The 25,219-nt window shown below is 34.5% G+C and overlaps 2 protein-coding genes across 3 annotated transcripts; one reads left to right on the forward strand and one right to left on the reverse strand.

The window, feature by feature from the left end:
* Positions 1-5,157: 5,157 nt before the first annotated feature.
* On the forward strand, positions 5,158-10,508 carry LOC111999690 (eukaryotic translation initiation factor 3 subunit E). Its single transcript, XM_024031821.2, has 8 exons — positions 5,158-5,513; positions 5,610-5,764; positions 6,834-7,061; positions 7,145-7,266; positions 8,111-8,330; positions 8,605-8,747; positions 9,921-10,058; positions 10,170-10,508. The coding sequence occupies exons 1-8, from the start codon at positions 5,306-5,308 to the stop codon at positions 10,267-10,269; spliced, it is 1,314 nt and encodes a 437-aa protein (XP_023887589.1). The 5' UTR covers positions 5,158-5,305; the 3' UTR covers positions 10,270-10,508.
* A 2,209-nt stretch (positions 10,509-12,717) lies between these two features.
* LOC111999685 (uncharacterized) lies at positions 12,718-24,101 on the reverse strand. 2 transcript variants are annotated; one of them, XM_024031815.2, is made up of 13 exons: positions 22,132-24,101; positions 20,961-21,987; positions 20,540-20,779; positions 20,032-20,161; positions 17,138-17,290; positions 16,730-16,965; positions 16,543-16,612; positions 15,943-16,149; positions 14,697-14,920; positions 14,144-14,222; positions 13,870-14,010; positions 13,103-13,381; positions 12,718-13,019 (listed from the first exon to the last, which is right to left on the reverse strand). In XM_024031815.2, the coding sequence occupies exons 1-12, from the start codon at positions 23,846-23,848 to the stop codon at positions 13,208-13,210; spliced, it is 4,398 nt and encodes a 1,465-aa protein (XP_023887583.2). In that variant the 5' UTR covers positions 23,849-24,101; the 3' UTR covers positions 12,718-13,019; positions 13,103-13,207. The 2 variants fall into 2 exon arrangements, with proteins under 2 accessions (XP_023887583.2, XP_023887582.2); XM_024031814.2 differs by having other exon boundaries at positions 20,961-24,101.
* Between the last annotated feature and the right edge of the window lie 1,118 nt (positions 24,102-25,219).

A 25,219-nucleotide genomic window follows, 5' to 3' on the forward strand; every position in this document is an offset into this window, starting at 1 on the left:
AGGCCCAAGGCCCATGCCGAGGAGCGCAAGCTATTTCTGAGGAGAAGGGGGGAAGCCTATTCTCTTGAATCCACGCCGAGGATACCTTGTCCTGGCCTGACAAGAGTGATTTCAGGGAGTGGCTAACCCCAAAGTAAGCTGTCACTCTCGCATTTAATGCACTCAACTAACCCTCCTGGCCGCATTAATGGAGAGGTAACCCCTTGGCAGGATAACGTTGGTCAGAGTGAGCCACTTGAGTATCGATAAAGCCTCTGATGGGATGGACGACCAGAGAGAAGGCGAATAGACAATCAACAGATGGAAGCAAAAGATAGGAAGATAAAAACTATAAAAGAAGAGCTAGTAAAGCCAAAAAAAGGGAGGAGAAAAAAAAGGCCTCCTCGGACAGGCCGAGGAGCATTCCCTCATTTGTAAGAAAACACTTAGCCATTTTTAAAAATAAGTTTGGGCATGGTGATCAACGGCCAGCACCTAAGCCTGTCAGCCCACCCTCTATAAATGTATTGTTTGGGCTTGTTGGGCTGAAAACCCAACACTCAATTCAAATTGAGTCCTTACAATAACAATATAATAATTTCAGTATTGAAAAATATAAAAACAATTGAAACATAATAATATAACAATTTAAAACAACTAAACATAAAAATATGAATTCAATAACACAACAACAAAAAATATCATAAATTTAAGTTTGAAAGTTAGAGAAAATCTATATACCTTATAAAAATAAAACCTATTAAAACTATTTAAGGGTGGATTGGTGCTCTCCTTGTGTGTGAATATATATATATATATATATTATTCTCTCTCTCTCTCTCTCTCTCTCTCTCTCTCTCTCTATATTATATATATATATATTAGAAATCATAACTCAATGATTCAAAAGTCTTCATCTAATAGATAATCTCGAAAAATAATAATAATTATAATAATTTTTCAATTCACGTAAATGCCACCCATAATTCTAACTTGATAACTTCAGAGAGTCCTAGCTGTGAATGTTTCTCTCTAGTTGGTCTGTCTCTATAGGAAAAAGACTTGAGTTATCAAAAATACAAAAAATCGGATAATGAATTTATGTTTTTTTTTAGTAAAATATCATTTTCGTTCCTAAATTATCACAAAAGTTCGTTTTTCGTCCCTAAACTTTCAAAAGTTCTATTTTCGTCCCTAAACTATCACAAAAGTTCGTTTTTCGTCCTTAAACTTTCAAAAGTTCTATTTTCGTCCCTAAACTTTCAAAAGTTCTGACGAAGTGCTGACGTGACTTGACAGAGTGCTGATGTGGGAGGGACGAAAATCAATACGTTTGGAAAAGTTTAGGGACGAAAATAGAACGTTTGAAAATTTAGGGACGAAAAACGAACTTTTGTGTTAGTTTAGGGATGAAAATAGAACTTTTAAAAGTTTAGGGACGAAAAACGAACTTTTGTGATAGTTTAGGGACGAAAATGATATTTTACCCTTTTTTTTTTTTAAATAAACAAATGACTTTATGGGGTTACCGAGTAGACTTGGATGTGTATGTATATTTCAATGCGTATGTAACTCCTCCTATTCATGTAAAAAGGAAAAGAAAAAAAGAAGTAATTGTGTGTGAAGAGGAAAAAATCACAATGAAGATTGGTTTATCTCAATAATCGAATAGATATAAGTTATAACTCTCCAACTCATGCACATGTCTAACTCTTCCTAACTATGCATGTTGGTTTTTATTTTTATTTTTTAATCCAAAGAAAAAAAAAAGTAATGATGTATGACTATGAAGAGGAAAAATATAGTAATAAATAAATTAATAATAAAATGATTAAAATTTAGATTGTAATCAAATTAAGGTTTTTATCAACTTAGAAATTATAGAAGAAGAAGATAAGATTAAAAAAAAAAATTATATCTAATTTTCTTTAAAATCTAAAAAAAGTTCTGTAATTTAATAAACTACTTGGCGCAACTACAGCTTTCAAACTTAACTTTTATTATATAGTATACTAGTCGCTAACCCGTGCGATGCACGGGATAGTTAAACAAAATTTATACACATTCACTTTTATTGGTACAATCATTTGAAAACAATTCTAACTAATACCCAAATGTAAGAGACACATTGACTTACTATTTAAAGTAGCCTTCTGAAGAATTTACACATATTGTGCAACTGAGCCTTAATTTCTCATCAACGGTTAGAAATATAAACTGCAAATATATAAATAAAGACCATGACTTGAGAAGGATGGATTAAACTTCAAATTAGAGTAGTAATGTTACTTTCTCAATCTTTGCTCAGTTGTAATAATAATATAGAGGAAATTCAAAACATGGAAAGAAAATAAAAATTACAACAATTAATTCCATTATCTTTCATGCTATACTTTGTAATTGTACGGAATTAAGTCAACTCAATTTAAGTAGTTGTAATAAAATTGGCTTCTACTATTCTCTATTCTATAGAGATATGAACATATTGGATTTCTCAAACAATTACCGGTATTGCAATAAAATGATTTATTATTGAAAATAAGAAACAATTAAGCTCATCCCTTAAAGATTTACCTCTTGTACTTGGTAATTTCCATTCAAACTTTAAAATAGATTATTTGCCTTACCTAGATGTTTTCCTTGTGGTGTGGACAAATAAAATGAGACAGGTGCTGCATGACCTTCAAAGCAAAAAAGCTTTCTTCTAGTAAAAAACAAAACTCGTCAAGAGGAGTAAGAGAGAAAAAATTACTCAATGAAAAACCATGGTGAATGGAGAAAAGATTTTTGAACTTCCAAAGATCCACACAAATTTTAGCCATAGGTGCAAAATGCCAAGTTAAGAAATATAAATATTGATCTACAGGTGCAATTTTTAAATAGAAAATAGCAATTTCATGAACAAAAACCCTAGCAACCAAATAGAAAAACTATAACCTTGATTTGATTGCTCATTTATCAATGATGGTGACTGGAGTATAAGTTGATTTAGTCCATAAGAGTGGCCCTGAGTAATTGCCGATGGCAAGTGCCAAAGATAGTAAGTAAATCAAATCAAAGAAGGAGAGAGTATAAATTATTTCACGAAATCAAAGATCTCTTTACATCCCATAAAATTTAAAATAAAGAAGAAAATCTCTCTATAGCTTAAGAAACACAACATAATAAAATTAAAGAGAGAAAATTTTCGTAGGACAAAATATTATAGATAATATAAAAGAATTTTGGTTTAATTCCTGAACTCCGCAACTCCATAAAATTCATACTAATAATAATATTTTATGATTGCGCAGGCTATTTTTTTAGAGTGTTTGATCTCAACATTGGCGTGCATTTAATCTTTCACTAAAAGCAAAGGGAAGTAGATCATGTGCATACATCTTTATGAGAAATTTTTGGCAGTCAGGCGTAACAAACGTGTAACCATTTTGTCCTATTCCTACCATCTAAGAACATATCCTCTCTTATAAGTTGATGATGCCAAGTTTAACATATCCTCTCCTTTTCTTTTTCTTTTTTCTTTTTTTTTTCCCCAAAGAAATAAAAGGACTTTAAAGACATGTCCAATTTGTTAAAATGCAAGTGCTTCAAGCCATAGAACGATTTAATGAAAATTGCAACTCCATGAATTGAATTTGCAAATGGTATTAACTATTGGCTATTAATGCGATTATTAAGCCGTACCACATTGAACATGTTTCTCTATCAAAATATATAAACAAACTAACCTTACAAAAGCTGAACTTTATAAGCTAAAATCTATACCATGCGTTGTAGATCTTGAATGCTATACCGTACGTTTAGGGCTTCCTAGATCTGGAGAGAGAGAGAGTTTGCATAAACCAAAGAAAATCTCTCTATAGCTTAAGAAACACAATATACTAAAATTAAAGAGAGAAAATTTTTGGAGGACAAAATATTATAGATAATTTAAAAGAATTTTGGTTTAATTCCTGAACACTGCAACTCCATAAAATTCATACTAATAATAATATTGTATGATAGCGCAGTTAGAATTTTGGTTTAATTCTTGAACACTGAATTAGAAATTGATTATATGAGTATTCAATGGTGAACAAAAATTAAGTTAAAATTTGAGCATTGTAACAACTTCTTCACACAGTATTCTATGGGTAGCAATGAATTTAATTTGATTGTGTTACTATATAATCCAAACTTATTAATATATCAGGACTTTGAATTAACTCAATAAAACTATCAAAGCCTTTCCACTACAAAAACATGTGAAGATTCTGTTAATTTGAGCAAACTTAAACCCCTCCATCCACTTAAATTTTAGAAACAGATTATACACTTAAAAGGGTTAGTAATTTATAGCACTTACCCCCCACTATTAGCATATAGACACCAAGTGCGGTCGTCGTAACCCTTTGAAAGAACCTTCCCCAATTGGACCCTATCAAAAAAAAAACACCCAATTAACAAAATTGATCCAAAAGGGTCTAAAAAGCACACAAAATCAATTCAAAAAACAAAAATATGAGACAAAGTAATTACTTTCCGCTGCCAATGAAATCGTTTCTGTATTGTTGTTCCAAACTGCAACACTTACCTCTCTAAGGCCTTCAATTAACGAAAACACAAACTTCTCTTGGAATACCGGAGTATTATGACCATCTATACACACACACAAAAAAAAACAAAATCAACATAACTCACTATAACTCTATAGAAGCCTCAAAAATATAAAGAGAAATTAAAGGGGTTGAATTTGATATTTACGTTTGGAGAGAGAGAGTTTGCAGAAACTGTGGCTTTATATTTCTTAACTTGAGAGAGGGGTAAGGTTGCTAGGGTTTTGAGGAGTTATAATGTTTTTATTTTTATTTTTTATTTTTTAAATATTGTGCTGACGTGAAAAATTGTGGTGGCTGCAGAGGCTTCGGTTTTATATATATATATATATATAGATGATATGAAATGATTTATTTTTTTTTATATTACCTCTAACCTGACCTGACTTGCCCGACTCTTGCGCCCTTGGGTCCTAACTCCTAAGTACCGACCTTGCCTCGATCTATTGACATTATTAAAATAAAATAATATGATAAAAGCAAAAAAAAACAAAAAAAAAAATAATAATAATAAAAAAAAAAAAAAAAAAAAAAAAAACCTGCGCCGAGGGTTAATTCTGAAATTATAACGAAAACAAACATATATCCAAAACCTAAAACAAAACAAACACCGACTGCTGCTTCTTCTTCTTCCTCTTTCTCTTTTAGCCGTCAAAAAAGCTTTGCACAGTCTCTCTCAGAGAAAGAGGGAGAAAGCAAAGCAAGAGTGAGAGAGGGAGAGAGAGTTAATCATGGCGACCTACGACCTAACCCCAAGGATCGCGCCGAACCTAGACCGCCACCTAGTGTTCCCAATACTCGAGTTTCTCCAGGAGCGTCGTCTCTACGAGGATGGTCAGATCTTGAAAGAGAAGATCGAGCTCCTCAACAAAACCAACATGGTCGACTACGCCATGGACATCCACAAGAGCCTCTACCACACCGAAGATGTCCCACAAGGTCCCACCTTTTCACATCTCTCTCTTATATGTGTGTGCGTGTGTGTGAAAGTTAGGGTTTTTATTTATTTATTGTGTTTTGTGTTTGTGTGTGTAGGTATGATTGACAGGAGGGTGGAGGTGGTGGCCAGATTGAAGGCATTGGAGGAGGCGGCGGCGCCGCTGGTGTCGTTCTTGCAGAATCCTAATGCTGTGCAGGAGCTCAAGGCTGATAAGCAGTACAATCTCCAAATGCTCATTGAACGATACCAGGTTTGTGTTTCAAAAAATTTGGATTTTTGTTTTCAGTGTTTCATTAAAATTTGTTTGGAGGTTTTTGATTGTGTGGTGGTTCATTGAATTTGTTGTGATGATAATAATGTTTATTTGGGTTTTGGGTTGGTGAGGGTTTGGTTTATGGGTTAAGGTGTTTTGTGGTGTTATTGGGTTTGTTTTGGTATTTAGGATTGGATTTGATATAAGTGATACATTGGGGATGTTGAAATCGGTGAAACTAAGTGTGAAAGATGGCAGTGATTTTTTTGGTGAAGGTGACCTATGGTTGATTTTGGGTACATTACATTTTAAGCCCTATAGTCTAGGTGTAACATACTAAACCCTATAGTTTCAAAAGTAACAAATTAAACCCCATAGTGTTGTTTGATAATTCAATAAATGGGGGAGGGGCTATTTGAATCCTGGACTTCTCAGTTGGAAACACTAAGAGGTGCCACTTGACCTACAAGGCTCTTGGTCCATAGTTTCATACTAACAAATTAAACCTCAACCTGTTTAAATTTAATATTATTGTGTTTGGATTTTAATATGAATTGAGGGTTTAATTTGTCACTTTTTGAAACTTTAGGATTAAATTGGCTACTCTTTAAACTATAGCTTTGAAAATGTAATTTTCCCTTGATTTTTTTGTATTTGCTGTAAAAGTTATTCGCATACATAGAACTATATGGACCTAGGAGGAAGTGCCATTAGAGCCAGAACTTGATTAGGTAGTTTCTCATAAATACATGGTCTGGGTGAATCTTATTTGGTCGTGCTTGTACATCATTTGTTAAGACTTGAAGAATACAAGCTTTGTTGGCTTAAGATTGCAAGTATGTGTAGGCTGTAATTCGATTTATAGTTGCAACTTAGGTGTACTTGAAAAGAATACAAGTACACCAATTTGTGAGCTATTATCTTTTTCATTATTTCAATGGGAATATCTTGTTCATCTTGTAGATGCTTTTTTTGTGCTTATTATGTTAGGTTTGGCACCTAGAAATTTGGAATTTTGTATGCTTCTTCAATTTTAATTTGTGAAATCGTGATTCGTTTCTGTCAGATTGGAACAGAGCAGATAGAGGCATTATATCAGTATGCCAAATTCCAATTTGAGTGTGGAAACTACTCTGGTGCTGCTGACTATCTGTATCAGTATAGGGCCTTATGCACAAATAGTGAAAGGAGTCTTAGTGCATTGTGGGGAAAGCTTGCAGCTGAGATTTTGATGCAAAACTGGGATATTGCTCTTGAAGAGCTTAATCGGTTGAAAGAAATCATTGACTCAAAGGTATTCCCTCATCTCTGATTCACCACCTGTTCATTGTAATGTTCTTGCATAAGATACGTTTATCAATGGTGATTTTGTTGCAGAACTTTGCATCACCAATGAATCAGGTGCAAAATAGAATATGGTTAATGCACTGGAGTCTCTTCATCTTTTTCAACCATGACAATGGAAGAACACAGATCATTGACTTGTTTAATCAGGATAAGTATGTCCTCTTTAGTTACTTTTTCATTCAATATACTTAACTATTTCTGAAATATATTTGCTCTATAGTACCTGAGTATGATTTTGCTAAATACTCCCCCCTCAATCCCCCTAAGTGCGAACTTCAAAGATTGTCAATATCTCTGTCGTATTTAGTGGTGTAATTAGCAATTCAATAATAGTTTTAACTGTTTATAAATGAATTGGCTTATTATTTGATCAATCCTTGATGTTGTTTTTTTGTAATCCACTTATTGGTAGAAAGAAAAGACACTGCTAATTTGTTTTTACTGCTGTTATTTGTCTAGTCTTTCTTTTGGTGTTACTGGTTCTTTTATAATTAAACAACTTACAATTGAATGATGAGGATAAAAAAAGAGTACAGCATTGCGTCCGATTTTTTTTTTTTTCAACTGTGTTTTCTTTAATCTTTTTCATGACGAAATTGTGATATTTGACATTTGTACTTCTCTTTAATGCATGACAAATGTATGTTGTGGGGTGGAATAATATGCAATTTGAGTACTAGGGACCCCCATAAGGACCTTGCTCTTTTTCATTTGGTGCTTATGGCTTGACAGTCATAATTATGAAAGCAGCAGCAATGATATAAGCTAGGATACTATGTTGTTAGTCGAGTATAATCTTGCTCTATTGTCATTAAATTTATGCTTTCATTTGGGATTGAGTGTTTCCCAAGAGGCACATTTTGCAATGACTAATGCAGTTGCTGCAGTAGATGTGCCTTTTTTTTTTTCTTTTCTTTTTTTATTCGATGTCTGTCAAATTAAGCTTTTTGTCATTTAACCCAACCTAATTATATTTATTAATATTTGATATGTCAGGTATTTGAATGCTATCCAAACAAGTGCTCCCCATCTTTTGCGTTACTTAGCCACGGCATTCATTGTTAACAAGAGGAGGAGACCTCAATTCAAAGATTTTATAAAGGTTGTTCAGCAAGAGCAGCACTCTTACAAAGATCCAATTACGGAATTCTTAGCATGTGTGTATGTCAATTATGACTTTGATGGGGCACAGAAGAAGATGAGGGAGTGTGAAGAAGTAAGTGTCCCATCCCTTAATTCTTAAGAAAGTAGAAAGAACTTAGTGGTTAGGTTTGCCCTATCAGATGGAAGTCCAAAGATAAACACAACAATTCAAAACTTTAAACCCTAATTTCTCATAGGGAAAACCTAATACCTAAAATTATTGGACTGGTTTTCCTAATAAAAGGTGTAAAGTGTTTCTGAAGAAGTTTGCAAGTGTAGCATTCCAGTAGTAATATGTTAGTCACAGCTTAGGCCTTAAATTATTCTGACCTATTATTACAATGTAGGTAATATTGAATGATCCCTTCCTTGGCAAACGAGTTGAAGAAGGAAACTTTTCTACTGTACCACTGAGAGATGAGTTCCTTGAAAATGCCCGCCTATTCATCTTTGAGACGTATTGCCGGATACATCAGCGCATTGATATGGGGTATTTACCTGCTTATCTTTATACTTTTAACTTATTAAAAAAGTAAATTGTGATTTGGGGAAGGTGGAAGGGTCTGATATATATTCCATACTTGTTTGCATGTTATTTCAATCTGGCACCCCCCTCTTTTTTTGGGTTAATGTCTATCAAAGTTCTTATTTTTTATTATTATTTATTATTAATGGGGCATACTATGCAAGTTGAAGGAAAGTGGAAAGCAGTTGCAAAATGTTTATAACTGGCTACCTTGTCACCCCTTCCAAAAAGAGAAGTTACTTGAAACTTGCTTTTAATATAATTGTCATTGGGTAGAGAAAAAAATGACTCATGATAGTGAAGGAATTGACTTTACATTTCACAATATTACTGACTGCAGATCATTCTTTACGTTGACTTTCCCAACTTGCTTTCAGATTGTAACGGATTGTCTAGAGGAAATTTTCTTCTGAATTAGATTTTGAGAAATGAGAATATATGAATATTAGTGATGGATTATATTTAACTGAAAAACATAAATTCAATGTTCCAAAGTTCACTTCCAAATTAGGTTTTAAGATATGTGAATATACTAATTTGAGATATTGACTGTAGTTCTCCCTGAGTACACCCCCGGTGTACTTGGGTTGTTTTTTCTCAATAAAATTCTCGTTGATTGTCAAAAAAATAAAATGTGAGTAGTGAATTACTAACTGAAGCACATCAAATTTATGTTAAGTTCCTTTTTCAAGATAACTTCTGCAGAAGTTAAAGAAAGAGAAATTTGATGCAAAAAAGGTTGGCTTATGTGTCATTGTTCAAATATTTCAAAATCACCCTCACCCTTCCACCTCCCCCAATCAAAACAAAAAAGAGAAACCGCATTTACACCATGTCAAGTGGTATATAGAGGGAGTTGGTAAGATCCTGTTCTAATTTGTTCAGTTAAAAAAGCATCTCACCTTTTTTATTTGGTTATGACTTTTAAAGAAAAACTTTGTCAGTAGAGGTTACATATTTTTGGAGAACATTAGAATTGCAACGTTAATGGCATATCACATGTAATCTCAGTTAGTTCATTAAATAGTGTATTTGATTAAGGTGTTTAAAGTAGGCCTATTTTACAAAGTTTTCCAAAATGAGATGTATCAATTGGACTGAATTCTGAATCTGATTATTATTTTTATTTATTTGCAGAGTGCTTGCTGAGAAATTGAATTTAAATTATGAGGAGGCTGAGAGATGGATTGTGAATCTTATCCGGGGTTCAAAGCTTGATGCCAAGATTGACTCAGAATCAGGGACTGTGGTTATGGAACCCAATCATCCCAACGTGTAAGTAATAGATATTTTACTTTATGCATAATTATCTTGAGGAACTGTTATTTGTCCACCATTCTCTCAGATTCTGTTCATTAAATTTTTCCATTATTTTTACCTTTACAGGTATGAGCAGCTAATTGACCACACGAAGGCACTTTCAGGCCGAACTTACAAGTTAGTTAGCCAACTTCTGGAACATGCTCAGGCACAGACTGCTCGTTAAGTTTACCAGTGAAGTTTCCAGGAAGTTGTACGTTGCTATTTGCAATTTGTCTGGAATTTTGTTTCTTTTGGTTGAGGGATAGAATCCAATTAGTGCAATTCTAGTGAGCAATTCAAATACTCAGAATTAGAGACAAGAAATGTTATAAATTCTGGCAAGATAATTATGTTTTGGTTCACAAAGCTTTGTTGTTAACTCTTTCAAATTTGAAGAAATGTTGATCTTTTTGTTTACTTTAACAGTTATTGACTGAGTGGTTGTGATAAATTATCTCTACATGCTTCCCTTGCAAATTTTTTCCTTTTGGGCGGAAATAATATATCTTAATAACGAGATCGGATATTTGTCAATCAGGACAAAGCACCTGAAGTGGTTTGCACTTTGCTTTGGCACCCTACTTGTACTTTAGGTAGAATTTAGTCGAGTGGAACTTCTAAGTGTAAGAAGGTAAAAAAAGAAAACTTGTGCAAGGGGAGACTGGGAGAATGATTTATAGCAATTGGAATATAATCCAAAAGAAAGAGGGCCAAAAACTATACTCAAAGCAAGTGTTACGATGGCTGCAAATGTGGTCGGCCCGCCTAATTAGAATCGAAACAAAACAGGTGGAACATTAGGGTAGTATTCTGTCTGGTAATCAAAATTGATTTAATTATTCTTGCAAGAGAATAACTGATAAGTTTGGTCAAAATGTAGTCATTGAAGCCTTTATGGGCCCTTTTGGATATATAATCAATCCAAGAATATCATCTATACAACTAATAATATTTAGTAACATACGTTGAATAATTCTTAGTTTAAACCGGCCTCTATATATTTTATATATATATATATATATATATACCATCCAACACAAATCTATTTTGGAAGATAGAATCCATAACTTAAATGCGAAAAATTGGCAAAATGAATTGATTGAATAATATGCCTTCAGCTTAGAGAGATTAAGATATTGGCATATTTAAACTATGCAGTGCTTAATTGCGCAAAAGTGAGAGCATTATAGGCATTGCATTTGTTGTTCCACAACATAAGCTTAATTTGGTGCTAGCTGTTGTAATGAAATTTGTGCAATTTCAAAATTGCAAAGAGACTAAAAATAAAAAATAAAAATAATAAAAACCAAAAGATTAATTAAAAAATGTTAAATGAATTAAGCATTGCATATATGAAAGATTTAAATAAATAACAAGACATCAAATGTTATTCAAACTAACGTAGACATTAACCTTCTTTTTATTTTTTAATAGGTAAATAGTAGCGAAGAAAAGAATGTGGAGTTTGAACCACAAACATGGGACATCACAAAAATTGCCTTTACCACTATACTATCATTTGAACTTTCAAAAGTTAACTTAAGTGGCCAAATATAAAGATAATTACAATAATAATAAGTGCCAACAAGGAATTGATCAACTTCCTCAAAGATGATCAACTAAGCAAAAAATAACTTACCAAGAAAATTCAAAGTAGCTAAAAATCCGATGGTGAAGATGCAGATTATTTGTAATAGAATTACCAAAATAACAAACAGAGTTGATAAGATTTCTATAAGGAATTTTACCAAACTCATGGGATGCAACAATAACAAAATTGTTACACTAGAATTTTTTTTTTTTTTTTTGACTTTTCCAATACTATACAAATATTTTTGAATCCATTTTGTTCATATATAAAGGAAATAATAAATTTTCATTATCAACATGTTTTATATTAACATTAAGAAATTCCACATCATTAATAAAATTGTGTTGCCAATTTTAAGTCAATTAACAATAACAAAAGTCAATGCCATCGAAAATTTTGGGAAGGAAAACAACAAAAATACTTTACAGAGACTAAATACAAGAATACCAACAACAACAACAAAAAGAAAAAAAAAAGAGTTATTTGCGGTTGCACCTCTATGATATTTCTATTTGCGACTTAACTTAGAAAATCTCTAACAGAAACAATCATTTTGTCTCAAAATGATGAAGACTAGAGTTTGATTGAAAAAATGTGGAGAACAATTAGTATTATACCAATTTTTTGTTGTAGATAATAAGATGATCATATCTAGAACGTACATTGGTAGATATAACATTGTATAGCTTAAATAAATTGTAAACAAGAGAAAGATAAGGTTGTGAAAAACTAAAAACTTGGAAGAGAAAAGGGCTAGAGATTTGGGTGCTATAATTTAGTTTGAATACTTGAAATTTTAATTTTGTCCATTAAAAAGCTAGTGAATTATTCAATTTTAACAATTACATGAAGATAGAAAAATGAGAAGTTAAAATCAGTTTGACTGGCTGAATAGTCAAGCGTTGTATTATGAATAGTTATGTTTTGTAATTTGGAACTATAACATTTACAAATGATTAGTAACAATTGAATAATAGTGGAGCACATAAACAGGTAAAAGAATATGACATGAAAGATGAGATAGCTCAATAAGAGCGTAACAACATTAAAAACTTCACTTCAACTTTAGATATTAAATATTAATATAGATATTGATTGATTATAAATAATAATATTACAAAATTAACATTCACTCTTTTTCTGTCAAAAATGAAGCATACCGATAACCCCAACTCTTCTTCCTCCATAATAAGCGTTGGCTGAAGGGTTGAGATGCAGTGCGAAGGCAAAAAATTTCGTAGTAAGTTGTGTATATGAACAGTCCCAGTGTATCAGGACCAAAACTCCTTCCTCCATTATTCCCTTTAGACCCTTTACATTATATAGAATCCTCAAGCTCAAAACTGCAATATGGACGGGATAAAATTATTTATAGACCAATGGGCAGGGTCACTTCCAACAGACGCATTATTTGACTGTTAATTACCTGACTAGATCAGTACCCAGACACTTCCACAGATCCTTCGTGAAAATAAGAGTCATCAGCTGCCATGACCCGGTTACTAAAAATATGACTGTTACCAGTTGAATTTCACCATCGAAAATTTGAATTTCCATATGTCTTCCAAGTCTCCCGCCAGTATCTTCTGTTGGAATTTCTTTCAAATTGAGAGCTGTAAGCATCTGAAGGTCTTCTATAACTGCTGCTTACATGGCATTCTTTTGGGCCTTTTCTCATTTCCTCTTCAAGATCATATTGTGAGCGCTGTTCACAGAATGGTTGATCAAAAGGAAGTATTACATTTTTCAACACAAAAATATAAAAAAGAAGGAATCTATGCAAAAACCAGGGATGACTATTTTCTGTTGGTAGGGTAGTAAGTATTGCAAGCCTTTCCTAATGCAAAAATCAATTTTTGTTGATCAAATTTCTCCTGAGCACTATTCAACAAAATTTTCGCTGTTTTAAAAAAAAAAAAAAAAAAATTGATATTGTCTTGTCAATCAGGAGCCTCTGTAAATGATTATCCTTACATGTGCCCAAGGTAGCTTCTAATTAGGTTTAAGCAGTCACATTAACATCTTTCCTTCGCATGGAACATGAAAGACACAGACACACCCCCCACATCAAGCAAAACATGTACAAAGGTTGCAATAGCAGAAATAAGTGGTGCAAGTATAAGTAATGCTGCAAAAATGGTGTGATCATGCATAAAAATTTCTCAAGTTACTCTCGTTATGTGGGTGGCAAACCTTAGTGGAATCTGATAGCACTGCATATGCCTCTCCAATCATTTTAAAAAGCCTATCAGCATCCTTGTGAACCTCCTGGGAGATTTCCTTCCAGAGTCGCCCCTCATCTCCACTTTCACTTCTTGCCAAGAACTGACCAGCCTAAAGCCCACCAAAAGAAAGAGAAAAAACAAAACAAAGATTAGAAGAACCCCCCCTAGAATGAGTAACAAGTCTGGAATTCACATAATAAATATTCTAAAATGAAGGGTACGAACTACAAAAAGCCTTAAACCTTGTCTGGATGATGTCTGAGAGCTGCCTTACGGTATGCCTTCTTGATATCAGATGCCGTGTCAGATGGTTTGATTCCCCTGGAATTTGAGATTTAGAGTAGTGAGTACAACATGGAAGTTTCAAATAAGCAGAAACTAGGCAGAAGCCACAGACAAAAAGCTTCAATAACTTTGAATTCACAATACCCTGTATCCTGTTTATTACATATAGCAATCATCGTGAGCGCTACTTTCACTGTAGAACTTCATAGATAACCCAGAGAAACTTGGGCAAAATGCAACATTCCTGTTGCACGATAATTCAAAATGAACTCCTTTGCTCATGTGACCATAATCACCACCACCGCCACCCCCCCCCCCACCCCCCCCCCCCCCCCCCCCCCCCCCCCCCTTTTTTCTTTTTAAACAGGAAACAACCACAAAACATATTTTCAGACACCATCATTTAGAATTCATTTGGACTGAATAATAACTATGGGCTTCAACACAAAATATATAAGGCAGTCTGGCAATACTGGTTTGGAAGGCTGCGATTGAGATTTAATAACTTACAAAATCTTGTAAAAATCCAAAGGAATTCCGTTTTTAGCTTCTTCTTCCATTGAAGGCAGGTGGCGTCGAGCTTGCCTTAACTCTTTCACACTGGATGGTGTGCCAGACTGTTTGACTTTTTCACCAGATTCATTTTCAAGAATGGATACAAGTCTCTGAAGATCACTAGCAGCCTGTCCATAATCTCTGATCATCTCATGTAGGGTGGCCCTTCTAGAAACAGCCTGTAAAAGGGCAGGATCTCAGTCACTGAAATACTATAACGGAACTCATTTGTGTACAAAACTATTCTGCAATAAAATTGCTGATTAAATTTTAAAATAAACTGAATAATAATGGCGGATTATTATGATTGAGTAGAACAGTAGGACTACTTAGAAAAGAATATTATTGACATTCCATACTGGAAAGGTAAAAAAGAATCAGCTAAGTAAAAGAGAAGCATGAATTCTCAAATTAATAAGAAATAATAAAAAAACTCTGCATAAGTCAGGACTGATTACCCACAATCTACTTTATAGGTAAAAAGAAAAGCGCCAAACATATCATACAAGTTTGAAACAGCATTTTCCTACGTTCTTTTCCTGTTTTCCACTCTCATTACTAACAAGCCTTCATGTTTCATTGCCACAAAAGGAAAAAAAAAAAAAAAGACATCAAGAAAAGTCAAACCTTGTAAAGCATTACACACCAAGTACTATATCGTGTAGATAATTTAACTAGAAGGCCTCAAGTCATAACCGTTCTAAACAGGCTGAAACATGAAGATAGGACAGGAGGAGTGTCAAACTTTATATATGAATGTGCCAATCACGGAACAGATCATGGACCATTTTTAAAATCAAATCACACATTGTTGATTAACTTTGATTAAATTACCTTCTGCATATCAATCAGAAGATCATATCTAAGCTAAGACATCAATTTAGTAGCAGATCAAAATTGGAAAACAAACTTCTCTCCCAAAAAAGAGACAAATGACTACGGTGAAATATCATCTAAATTGCTAAAGTTTACAAAGTGCCATCACAATTTAATGGATCAGTACCTACAGCTCATATTACTAACCAGTAATCCAAAGAGAAAAAATATTCAAAATAAACAAAGTGCTTTTAGTCACAATTTAGGGTAATCTTTAATGGCCAACAAAATCAAAAAGATGCATCCATGGATTCCTTTCACATTACTACACAGTATCTTAAACAATAAATAAAAAATGACACTAAGTACGCACTCAAAGGCATACCTTAGCATAATTTCTATCAAGGGCTATAGACAGACTGCAATCTGCAATAGCATCAGCAATTTGGCCCAAAGCTTGGTATGCTGCACCACGATTGCAAAGACAGATTGCTGCAAAAGGGCGTGATTCAACATTGCTAGATAAAGCAACAGTATAGTGCTCTATTGCGTCAGTATACTTCCCTGATCGAAATGCTTCATTCCCTGCATTCTGTTGTTTACAAGAATGGTAAAATAAATTAATAAAATCAATAGGAAGAATGCAGATCCTTAAAGAATTGATTAATATGATAGTAAGATTCATGTGCCAACAAAATGGTTGAGCAAGTCAGGAGTTGCATCTTACAAAAAATAACATACCAATCCATTCACTCCCATACATATTTATAAATTTCTTTCTTTATTTACTTGGATGTGTTATATCCATGACAACCAGTTCCTCAATCAATTTCATCAAAACCTGGTAATTGTGAAAATTCCATCTTTCATAATTGATATAGCAACAGTTACGCAACGCAAGATACAGATGAAAAGGTATGAAATTCAAATTATAGGAATTCAGATTCCAAGCCAGAAATTGAACTTATAGAGAAAAATGAGATACCTTAAGGCGTAAAAGTTCACGTATGGTGACAGCTAATGAAATTGACAATTCCAAATTCTTGAATCCATACCTACATAGTTGAAATTAGCATCAGAAACCTCCATAAAGCCAGTAAAAGTAAAAAAACGTCCTGATTAAAATTGGCAAATGGAAAAATAAACTCTGCTTCGTAAAGATTGTGTAGTACTTGTCTTTAATAGATCCCACTTTTTCCAGCTTCTGAAGCAAATCAAGAGCTGCCTCAAGCCTTCCCAAATGAAAGTAGCACCTGGATATCAAGCACCACCTCCACAGCCTAACAGATGAGTAACTTTGACATTCAGAACCATCCATATTTGCTCCAGTGCTCACTGATGCAAAGTTCTTTTCAGCAAAATAAAGGCTCTGCTCACACTGTTGAATTGCTTCATCATACCTCCGCAACTGCAAAACGCCACAAAATAGTATATTCGGTTATTCACAGCTGAGACCAATACTCCGGGCTTAAAAAAAGATAGACTTACACAAAGAGCAGTTGTCAACTATCCTACATTGAATGACTGTAACTTAAAAACAATGATAAGTGAGTGGACAAGTAAGTTGAGTAATTACAGACCATCAAAAGGGCCTCTGATTTCATTTCAAGTAATTTTTCTGAGTATGAACTTATTGACAAAGCATTATCAATAATTTCTAGAGCGCTAAGAGTGGCATCAGAAGTTCTCTGTTCCATAAGTTTGGCAGAATGATTTGTACTCTCAGCCACTTTCTGCGAGTAACAAAGAAGTACATGGTTAGTATTTTATTGAAACATTAGGCACAGAAACCCAGAAACATTCCCAAGCAGAAGAAAAACAGACATATCAGTAACACAATATGATTGCCCAAGAGATCAATAAGTTCAAAGAGGAAGCATAACTGCAAAATAACATAATCAATTAGGTACCAAGAGCGTAGCTTTTAAAATTTACAACTATATCTTATATAAATCATGAATACTTGAGAAACATATAAGTTTCATACTCGTACAAAAATACTTGAAACAATATACATCATCTATTATGACTCTGGAGAACAGTAGGTCACAGAACATTTTGAAAGGTTATTTTTAATTGCACTGTTCATTTTCCTTTATATATTATATTCAACATTTTGTTTTCATTCCTTCTTTCAACTGGTGAACTTAAAAATCCACATGACGCTCTTGGGCATACATCCTACCTTTTCCAGTCAGGCTTGGGGAGAGGCGTGAAGAATAAGTGCAGGATGGCCATTATTATCTTGATCAGGATTCTGTTATTGCTCTTTATTCAAAAAAATTTAAATCATTCTCAATTTCATCCCCTGCCAATGAATTCTAGCTAAAACACTCAAATGGCACCTATTCCCCTTGTAAGAAGAACATGGAGAATGAGGTTGAGAATTCAAGGCCCACCGGATGCATGTGTAACTTAGCAATCCAAAAAGGATTATACCTAGAGCACAAAGCTTACAATTTTGCAAGGTTTGGGAGAGGTGATTGGAGATTCTCTTACCCTAACCACCCCCACCCCCAAAACCCCCTTTTTTGCGGAAAGTTGATTCTTGGGCTTGAACCCATGACTTGTCGCTTTGGGTGGAAGGCACTTGCCATCGTACTAGGGGGACTTCTGTAACTTACCAATCCCAACCAAAAAGGAAAAAAAAATCTCGACTTCATTTCCCTTCTCTCCAATCCTTAAAGCTGTTAATACTATCGTTTAGCTTTGTGTCTAAGAACAAGCTTGAGGCTCTACATTATGCACTATAAAATTTCTCTTCCTTCTATTATCCATTGCTCAATTCAAAAATGAAGAATGTCCATTGGCAATACATGATAATTGGGGTTATCTGCAACACATATCTGTCTAAAGGTATTCTTACATTGTTATTTCTTCGAGTGCTCATTCCAGAGTGACATTTTCTTTTCCTAAAAACTGATCTCAATTTAACATATATCTTCAACATAACCTTAAAATCTGGATCTCAGATCAATTCCATATCATGTAATATGCTGCTAAAAAACTGACAAAAATTGGTAATTAACACACTGGTATGACAAGTATTACCAGTGGATCAAAAAAATTTATCTAAAGTAGGTCACAAAAAAGTATTTAGTGATTGTTACTTGCCAAAGAATACAAATACATGATATACTCTTGCTTAACAAGGCCTTACCTTATCACTTTTAACTCATTGAACAATTCAAGCTTACTTAGGTGGGGTTTGGATCCGTGTTTGCTGCGTCCACGTTTGCTGCAATGCGCGTTTCAGCTTCTCTCTTTTTCTTTTTTTTTCTTTTTTTGGCTTTCAGCCGCAAAGGTTGACTTTTCAACCGTGAACAGTGCACCAGTGCACTGTTCACAAACCCACAAATATCACTTTTCAGCAACTTTTACATTAAAAAATGGGTTTCACGATACTATTCACACATTTAAAAATTATTTTGTTACAGTGTTTTTAGTTTTTAGTTTTCAGTTTCAGCAAAATAAGTTCTATACAAACGAACCATTAGAACCTACATAGGTTGAGATATATGATGTATGTTTCTAGAAAAAGTCTTGTCTCTACTGCTCCTAGGCATGATAATAAACTACTTAGCCCTTTAGAGTGAATGCCATGGCAGGTGGGGCCAATTGCCCATAGATTATTTACTGGTTATAGGTGCGTCCAAAGGGCACTTCTTTAGAAAGGTTCCCTAAGTTATCCGAGAGAAAAACAATGTCTTGTCTCTAGGCTTTAAAAGAAATCATGAAGTTTCTAGATATCCTGCTGCTAATTTGATATAAGACAAATAGCATAAAAAATTTACTTAGAATACCACCCACTTGTGAGCAGTACTTATGATGTAAAAAAATAATAGTATATAAGGTCATTATTCCAAATCTGAGAATACTGAGACATCATACTAATTCAAGATAATGTTTGTGATATGTAATATGGAAACCATGGAATTTCATGCTTCTACTCGTACACAAAATCTTCAGGGATTATTGGGCAGAAAGTAAAATACCAGCAATATTATGTTCAAAATATTAACAAAATGAAGTCAACAAGCAAATTAAAACAATGACTAACATTGATCTGCAGAAAATAGTAAAAGAGCTAGGTTGACCAACATCCTGATTCCATTTTCAGCCCAATGACGTAGCATAAACTCTCAATATTAAGTGACACCATCGGATACTTTAATTTTGGGGAAATCTCCAAAATGAAATGATTTAATTATTTTTTTTGTTTGTTAAGTTGCATACTCCGCAAAAGTGGGAGCTTTGTGCACTTGGTACGACCTTCTTAAGTTGCATACACACTTAGCAGGTCTTAATCCCACAACCACACCCTCCTCCCCTAAGAACTGCCATTTGAGCTTTAGCTTATTAGCAATTCAAATGTAATTATTGATGTACATTTTACACAGACCCTTTCTGAATCAACATAATGATAACATGATCACATCGGCACTACCAATATAACAGAAAAGAAATTCAGTACCTGAGCCTTCTGAAGGCCTTCAGCAGCCTCTATTATGAGTTTCCGATCCAAGCATATACCACCGCCTGATTCCAGGCACTTATTGAAACACTGAATTGCATCATCCAGTTCCCCAAGCACAAGGTGACAACTACAGGAGAAAAATATTTATTATATGCAATGTCTTTGTATAAAATGAAGAAAGCATTACAAAATCCAGCACTTATGTATATCCTTCTAAAATTACGTAATTGCCATATTTACATTATGGTAGTTTCATTAGTGAAGATTATAGACACATAATCTATTTCTAAATGATTCAAATAAGATCCAAATGATGACTAATATCCCAAATTGTAAGAAGCAACCACCTAATTCATTACAAGACTCACATTAACCCACCATCCATTTTGGTATAGCATATCATCCTATAAATAATATGTGCACTTTTTTGAATAAATCCAGATTCAAGAGCCAGATAAAATCATTTTGTACTCATTATTTGAAATCATACAAATGACAGTCTTACTTTGCAGCTCTCATTTGAGCTTTCAAAAAGTTGGGATCTAGTGCAGTAGCCATCATAGAGTCCCCTAAAGCTTCCCTTATTCTTCCGAGACACCTCCGTGTAGCTGCACGATTGCTATAGCACAGAAGAAGAGGCTTAAGGCAGCATCCCGATCTTTCACTAGAAGGGACAGAAATTATTCCCTGTGTGTATAAATCCTCAGCTTTAGACAGCTCCCCATTTGCATAAGCTTTGTTTCCCCTGATGAAAATCGAATAATAATACACATGAATAATAAATACATATTCTCACAGACGAAGTAAAATTAACGTAGATCAAAGCAGCATAACCAATTATCAATAAATATGATCAGAAAAATATTCAAAGACTGTTAGGTCATTATGATGAAAAGACTGGTAAGTTATTATGATGCAATAAGCACCTGAGTCGCAACTTCTCACAGGCTTCTTGAATGGCAGCAGAGTAAGAAAAATGCCCTTGCTTGACTTGTTCATGCACTTCAGATTTATGCTCTTTGTCAAAAAGTGAAGATGGGTTGGTACGGGGTGACAATTGGGCAGCAGATGACCGAGTATCAAGAGATGAATCACGACCAACTTTTGCTCTACTTTTCTTTTTATATGAACGTTTCATTGCAGTTGCAGGTAAACTACCTTGTGCAGATGATGATGCAGAAAATGTAAAACGTCTCTCCTTTGTATCTTCCAAACTCGAACCAAAATAAAATGGTGTTTTACAATTGTCTTCTTGCCTCTCCATATTTAAGTTGAAATCAGTTCTAGTATCTGTAGATGCAACACCAGCACTACTGCTGCTGCAGAATTGCTCAGTTTTAGAACTAGAGAAGGTTGTTTCAGCTCCAGAAAAGAATCCTTTTGAAGAGCAATCACTACCAAAACAACTTCCATTGCGACAACAACAGTTCTCCTCATTCAGCTCTCTACATCTCTGCTCCCTTTTATTAATATCAACCCCTGCAGCATTAGCCAAATTTTCATCTTTAGGGTCATTATGAACTTCTGAATGCAGGTCTGAGGGTTCAAAATTATTATCTGGATGGGAGAACTCTTGTGAAGTCACAGAAGCTTCTCTTGAACATGGATTAGCTGCTGTGGTCTCCTGATAGGGAGAAAAATCCATGGGTGAGTAACATCCAGGTGTGCCTGGGTTTTCTTGGGAACTGCTTTCCTTTGCCACATTATCTTGTTCTTGCCCCGGCTTTTGCTTACTTAGGGAAGGCGGCTTTGGTTTTCCCCTCTTTTTCTTTGATCTTTTGTCCTTAACAGATCTATTCTTTACCGAGAATTCTGAATTTTTATTTATTTCAGGAAACAAATTCTCTTTAAAGCTAGAAGGATCCCATTCTGGTGTGCTGAAAGCCGTAAATGAAACCCCTGATCCATCTGGATTGCTTGTAGAACAATCTCCATCCTTATTTTCATGTGCACCTGTGAAATGTATTGCAGAAGCAGTTATATTTGGTTTTAAGTCAAGACCAATCGATGAGAATGAGGATGGTGGCGCAGATGCATTCAGTAGTGTATCATCATTTACTTGATCTTGAGGAAAATGGCCCACATTAAAATCCTTACCGAGTTCTGGCTGAGCAGTAAATGGTTCGCAACTAGAAATTCCAATAGAAGCACAAGTTGCCGAACTTTGGTTCAAAGAGTCAGAAGCCTTTTTGCTGCTTCTAAACACAAATGCAGCCCCAGGATTGGCACATGAATTCTTGTCTGCATCTTCAGTCTTGTCAGCACCATCAACATTCTCAGAATCATCAATTTTCATTTTCCTCATTTCATCTGGGAGTTTAAATAAGGGACTTGTGCTAGAAGCTTTTGCTACATTACTACTACTTTCGAATGCAGTTTTTCCCTTACCTTCGACATCAGAACCCAAATCACTGATTTGAGTTGTAGTGCTTCCACAGTTTCCAAAACTTTTAAACTTTATCTCACGCGGGCACCTACCTGCCATGCATTCATCAAGGCTGGAATTCTTCTTACTATCACTTCCAAATGCAAAAGCTCCCATATCACAATTGTCATTCAAGCTCCTATTACCATTGATATTGAAGTTAATAGCACTAGAAGACTCTGTTCCACTCACCGCTTTCATCATCTCCTCAATATCAGAAACCAAATTCCCAAAATCTTCACTAGATTCTCTCTTTGGCAAGTTCATTGACACCGAATTAAACCAGCTAGAGTCAAACACAAAATCCTGATCATCATTCTTCCCAAGCTCCACTACATTCCCAGTTTTCAACATGTCATTAATTTCACAATCCAATGTACTCACCTTCATACCAAATTCTCTTTTTTCTGAGATTGAAGCTGACCCTAAATCGCTTTTATCAGCACATCTCTCAGTCACCAATTCAGCTTCCACATTCCCTTTATCCCCATCACAATCCGACTTTTCCCTACGCTCACCACACTCTCCCTTCTCTGAATTCAAATTTGATGGAAGATCACTTTGACTATCACCAAACACATTATTCACATTACCATGCTTTCCACATTCAGTTTTTGTCCTTAACTTCACTCCCCCACTACCTTCAGAGCCCAATTTATCACCACATTCACCATTTTCTCTCTTTTCTTTGTTCAAATTCAAACCCGAATCACTCCAATCAGCTTGAAACACAAAACCAACATCACTAAGCTTCCCATCCTCCAATCCAGACCTTGCTTCCACCGTCCCCGCATCACCCACATCTGATTTTCCTGCCTTTTCACCATTCACTCTCATTTCCTCACTCGAATTCGATTCAATCCCACTCTGCTTAGCACTAAACACAAAACCCACATTCCCCACACTCTCACCTAAACCCAAATTCGTATCCAACCCACTTAAATTACCATTACCATAACCATCAGCACCAAACACAAAACCCTTACTCTCAAAATTCACACACTTAGCATCACCATTCAATAATCCAAAACCATTACTACTACTACTACCACTACCACTACTACTTACCGTATTCGCCGCGGAATCCGATCGAAACGGGTTAAAACCCGGCCCGGCATCGCTCCCCGAGACCGACTTCGACCTCGGTTGCTGCCTCCTCAGCTTGACCAGCCTCGGCCGAGCCCTAGAGCCCGCCCGGGCGACATTCGAAGAAGCCGCCGCAGCGGCAGCTTCGAAGCTGGAAGAGTTGGAGCTGGGAATCCGATTATCCGAGAAATCGGCGGAGGGAACCGCGCCGAAACTGAAAGAAAAATCGGAATTAGGGTTCTGAGAGTGCGTGGAGTCCATCGGAGACCGTACGTCCATTGCCGCCGCCGCAGGCGGCGGCATTTCCGGCAGAGATTTGGGTTTAAATTTAGGGTTTTCTTAATAAATATAGGAGCATATATTTTTGGGTTTGGGTTTGGGTTTGGTTTTTGGTTTTGGGTTTTGGAAGTAAATAACAGAAAGTGAGAGAGTGTGTGAACGTTGGGAATGGAAGTAGAAAAGAAAAGAAGAGAAGTGAAGAGATTTGATTTGATTTGATTGCGATTTTATTGTAGTTGCTTGTGGGCTTTTGGTTCGGTTTTGTGACTTTTTGTGTTACCTTTGTTTTTTTTTTTTTGTTTTGGCTCGTTTAACTCGTGGAGGTTTGCAACAGGAAGAGGAGAAGGAAAGGAAACATATTTTTTTTTTTTTTGAGAAGGGGAAAGGAAACATATGATATGGGGAATTTGAATTTCGTGACGTGGCGCGTCTTAGGAGGATTTCACATGCGTTGTGATTGTAACCATTCAACTTACAAGCAGCACACACAACGTTACTCCACTGATTCCTATTAAAAATAAAATAAAAACGTTACTCCATTGATCTTAATTTCTTAGAAAATTCTTAGTTTACTTTGTTAAAATTTACTCCTACATTGTAGATTAAAAAATGTGTATAATATATATTTATTTAGTTTATAATATAAATTTATAATTATCCTTTGTCAAACAAAAAAAAAAACCTTCTAGAGTTCCAAGTTACCAGCGTGTTCCATTCTTCCCTACCCAAAATAATTGGGTCAAGTTCAGGTCTAGCACAAACTTGACCCAAACTGACCTGTAGACATCCCTACACACACCAACTAGTAGATATTTTAGTGAAGTAAATAAATTACTTCAAAATTGGGCTAGATTCATTTCCCTTAAAACAAATTTAGTTTATAAATTTGGTTTGTTTAAAACTTTAAATTTTAAAATGCTTTATTATTCAATCCAAAACACAAGTTTTAAAATTTTTATTGTGTTTAAGCTAATATTTTTACCAAAAATCAGTTTAAAATTTTAGTATTTTCACCTTCAAATTCATACAATTTTTTTTTTTTTTTTAAAGATAAGTTTGATATAAAATAAAATAAATATAATTTCAAAATAATTCTATTTTTCGTTCAACCTATATTAAAAATGAATCAATTTTATGGTTTGCCAAACGCTTTCTAGGATACTTAGGTTTTTTTTTTTTTTTTTTTTTAATGAATGTAAACCAAAAATAAAACTTTTTATGACAACTGAAAATAAACATTTTTGTACACTCAGAGGTCTTCCATAGACGTTTTAAAAGTAGTTAAGTTCATTTTCATGTACCTCTTTTGATGTTGAAATCCTCAATAAGAGGAGTATGTATTATGGGGGAATTATTGTCTTAAATCCTTACATTTTTTATAATGAACTCACTTAT

This window comes from Quercus suber, unplaced genomic scaffold, assembly GCF_002906115.3.
Source record: "Quercus suber isolate HL8 unplaced genomic scaffold, Cork oak 2.0 scaffold_469, whole genome shotgun sequence".
Lineage (NCBI taxonomy): Eukaryota > Viridiplantae > Streptophyta > Magnoliopsida > Fagales > Fagaceae > Quercus > Quercus suber.

Excerpts from the sequence above, each read along its gene's own strand:
- LOC111999690 (XM_024031821.2), top strand. The coding sequence starts at position 5,306 with ATGGCGACCTACGACCTAACCCCAAGGATCGCGCCGAACCTAGACCGC. Across the intron at positions 7,267-8,110 it reads GACTTGTTTAATCAGGATAA|GTATTTGAATGCTATCCAAA; the intron begins GTATGTCCTCTT and ends TTGATATGTCAG. Across the intron at positions 10,059-10,169 it reads GAACCCAATCATCCCAACGT|GTATGAGCAGCTAATTGACC; the intron begins GTAAGTAATAGA and ends TTACCTTTACAG.
- LOC111999685 (XM_024031814.2), bottom strand. The coding sequence starts at position 23,848 with ATGCCGCCGCCTGCGGCGGCGGCAATGGACGTACGGTCTCCGATGGAC. Across the intron at positions 20,162-20,539 it reads GCTCAAATGAGAGCTGCAAA|TTGTCACCTTGTGCTTGGGG; the intron begins GTAAGACTGTCA and ends TTTCTCCTGTAG. Across the intron at positions 16,966-17,137 it reads AATCAGAGGCCCTTTTGATG|TTGCGGAGGTATGATGAAGC; the intron begins GTCTGTAATTAC and ends GGCGTTTTGCAG.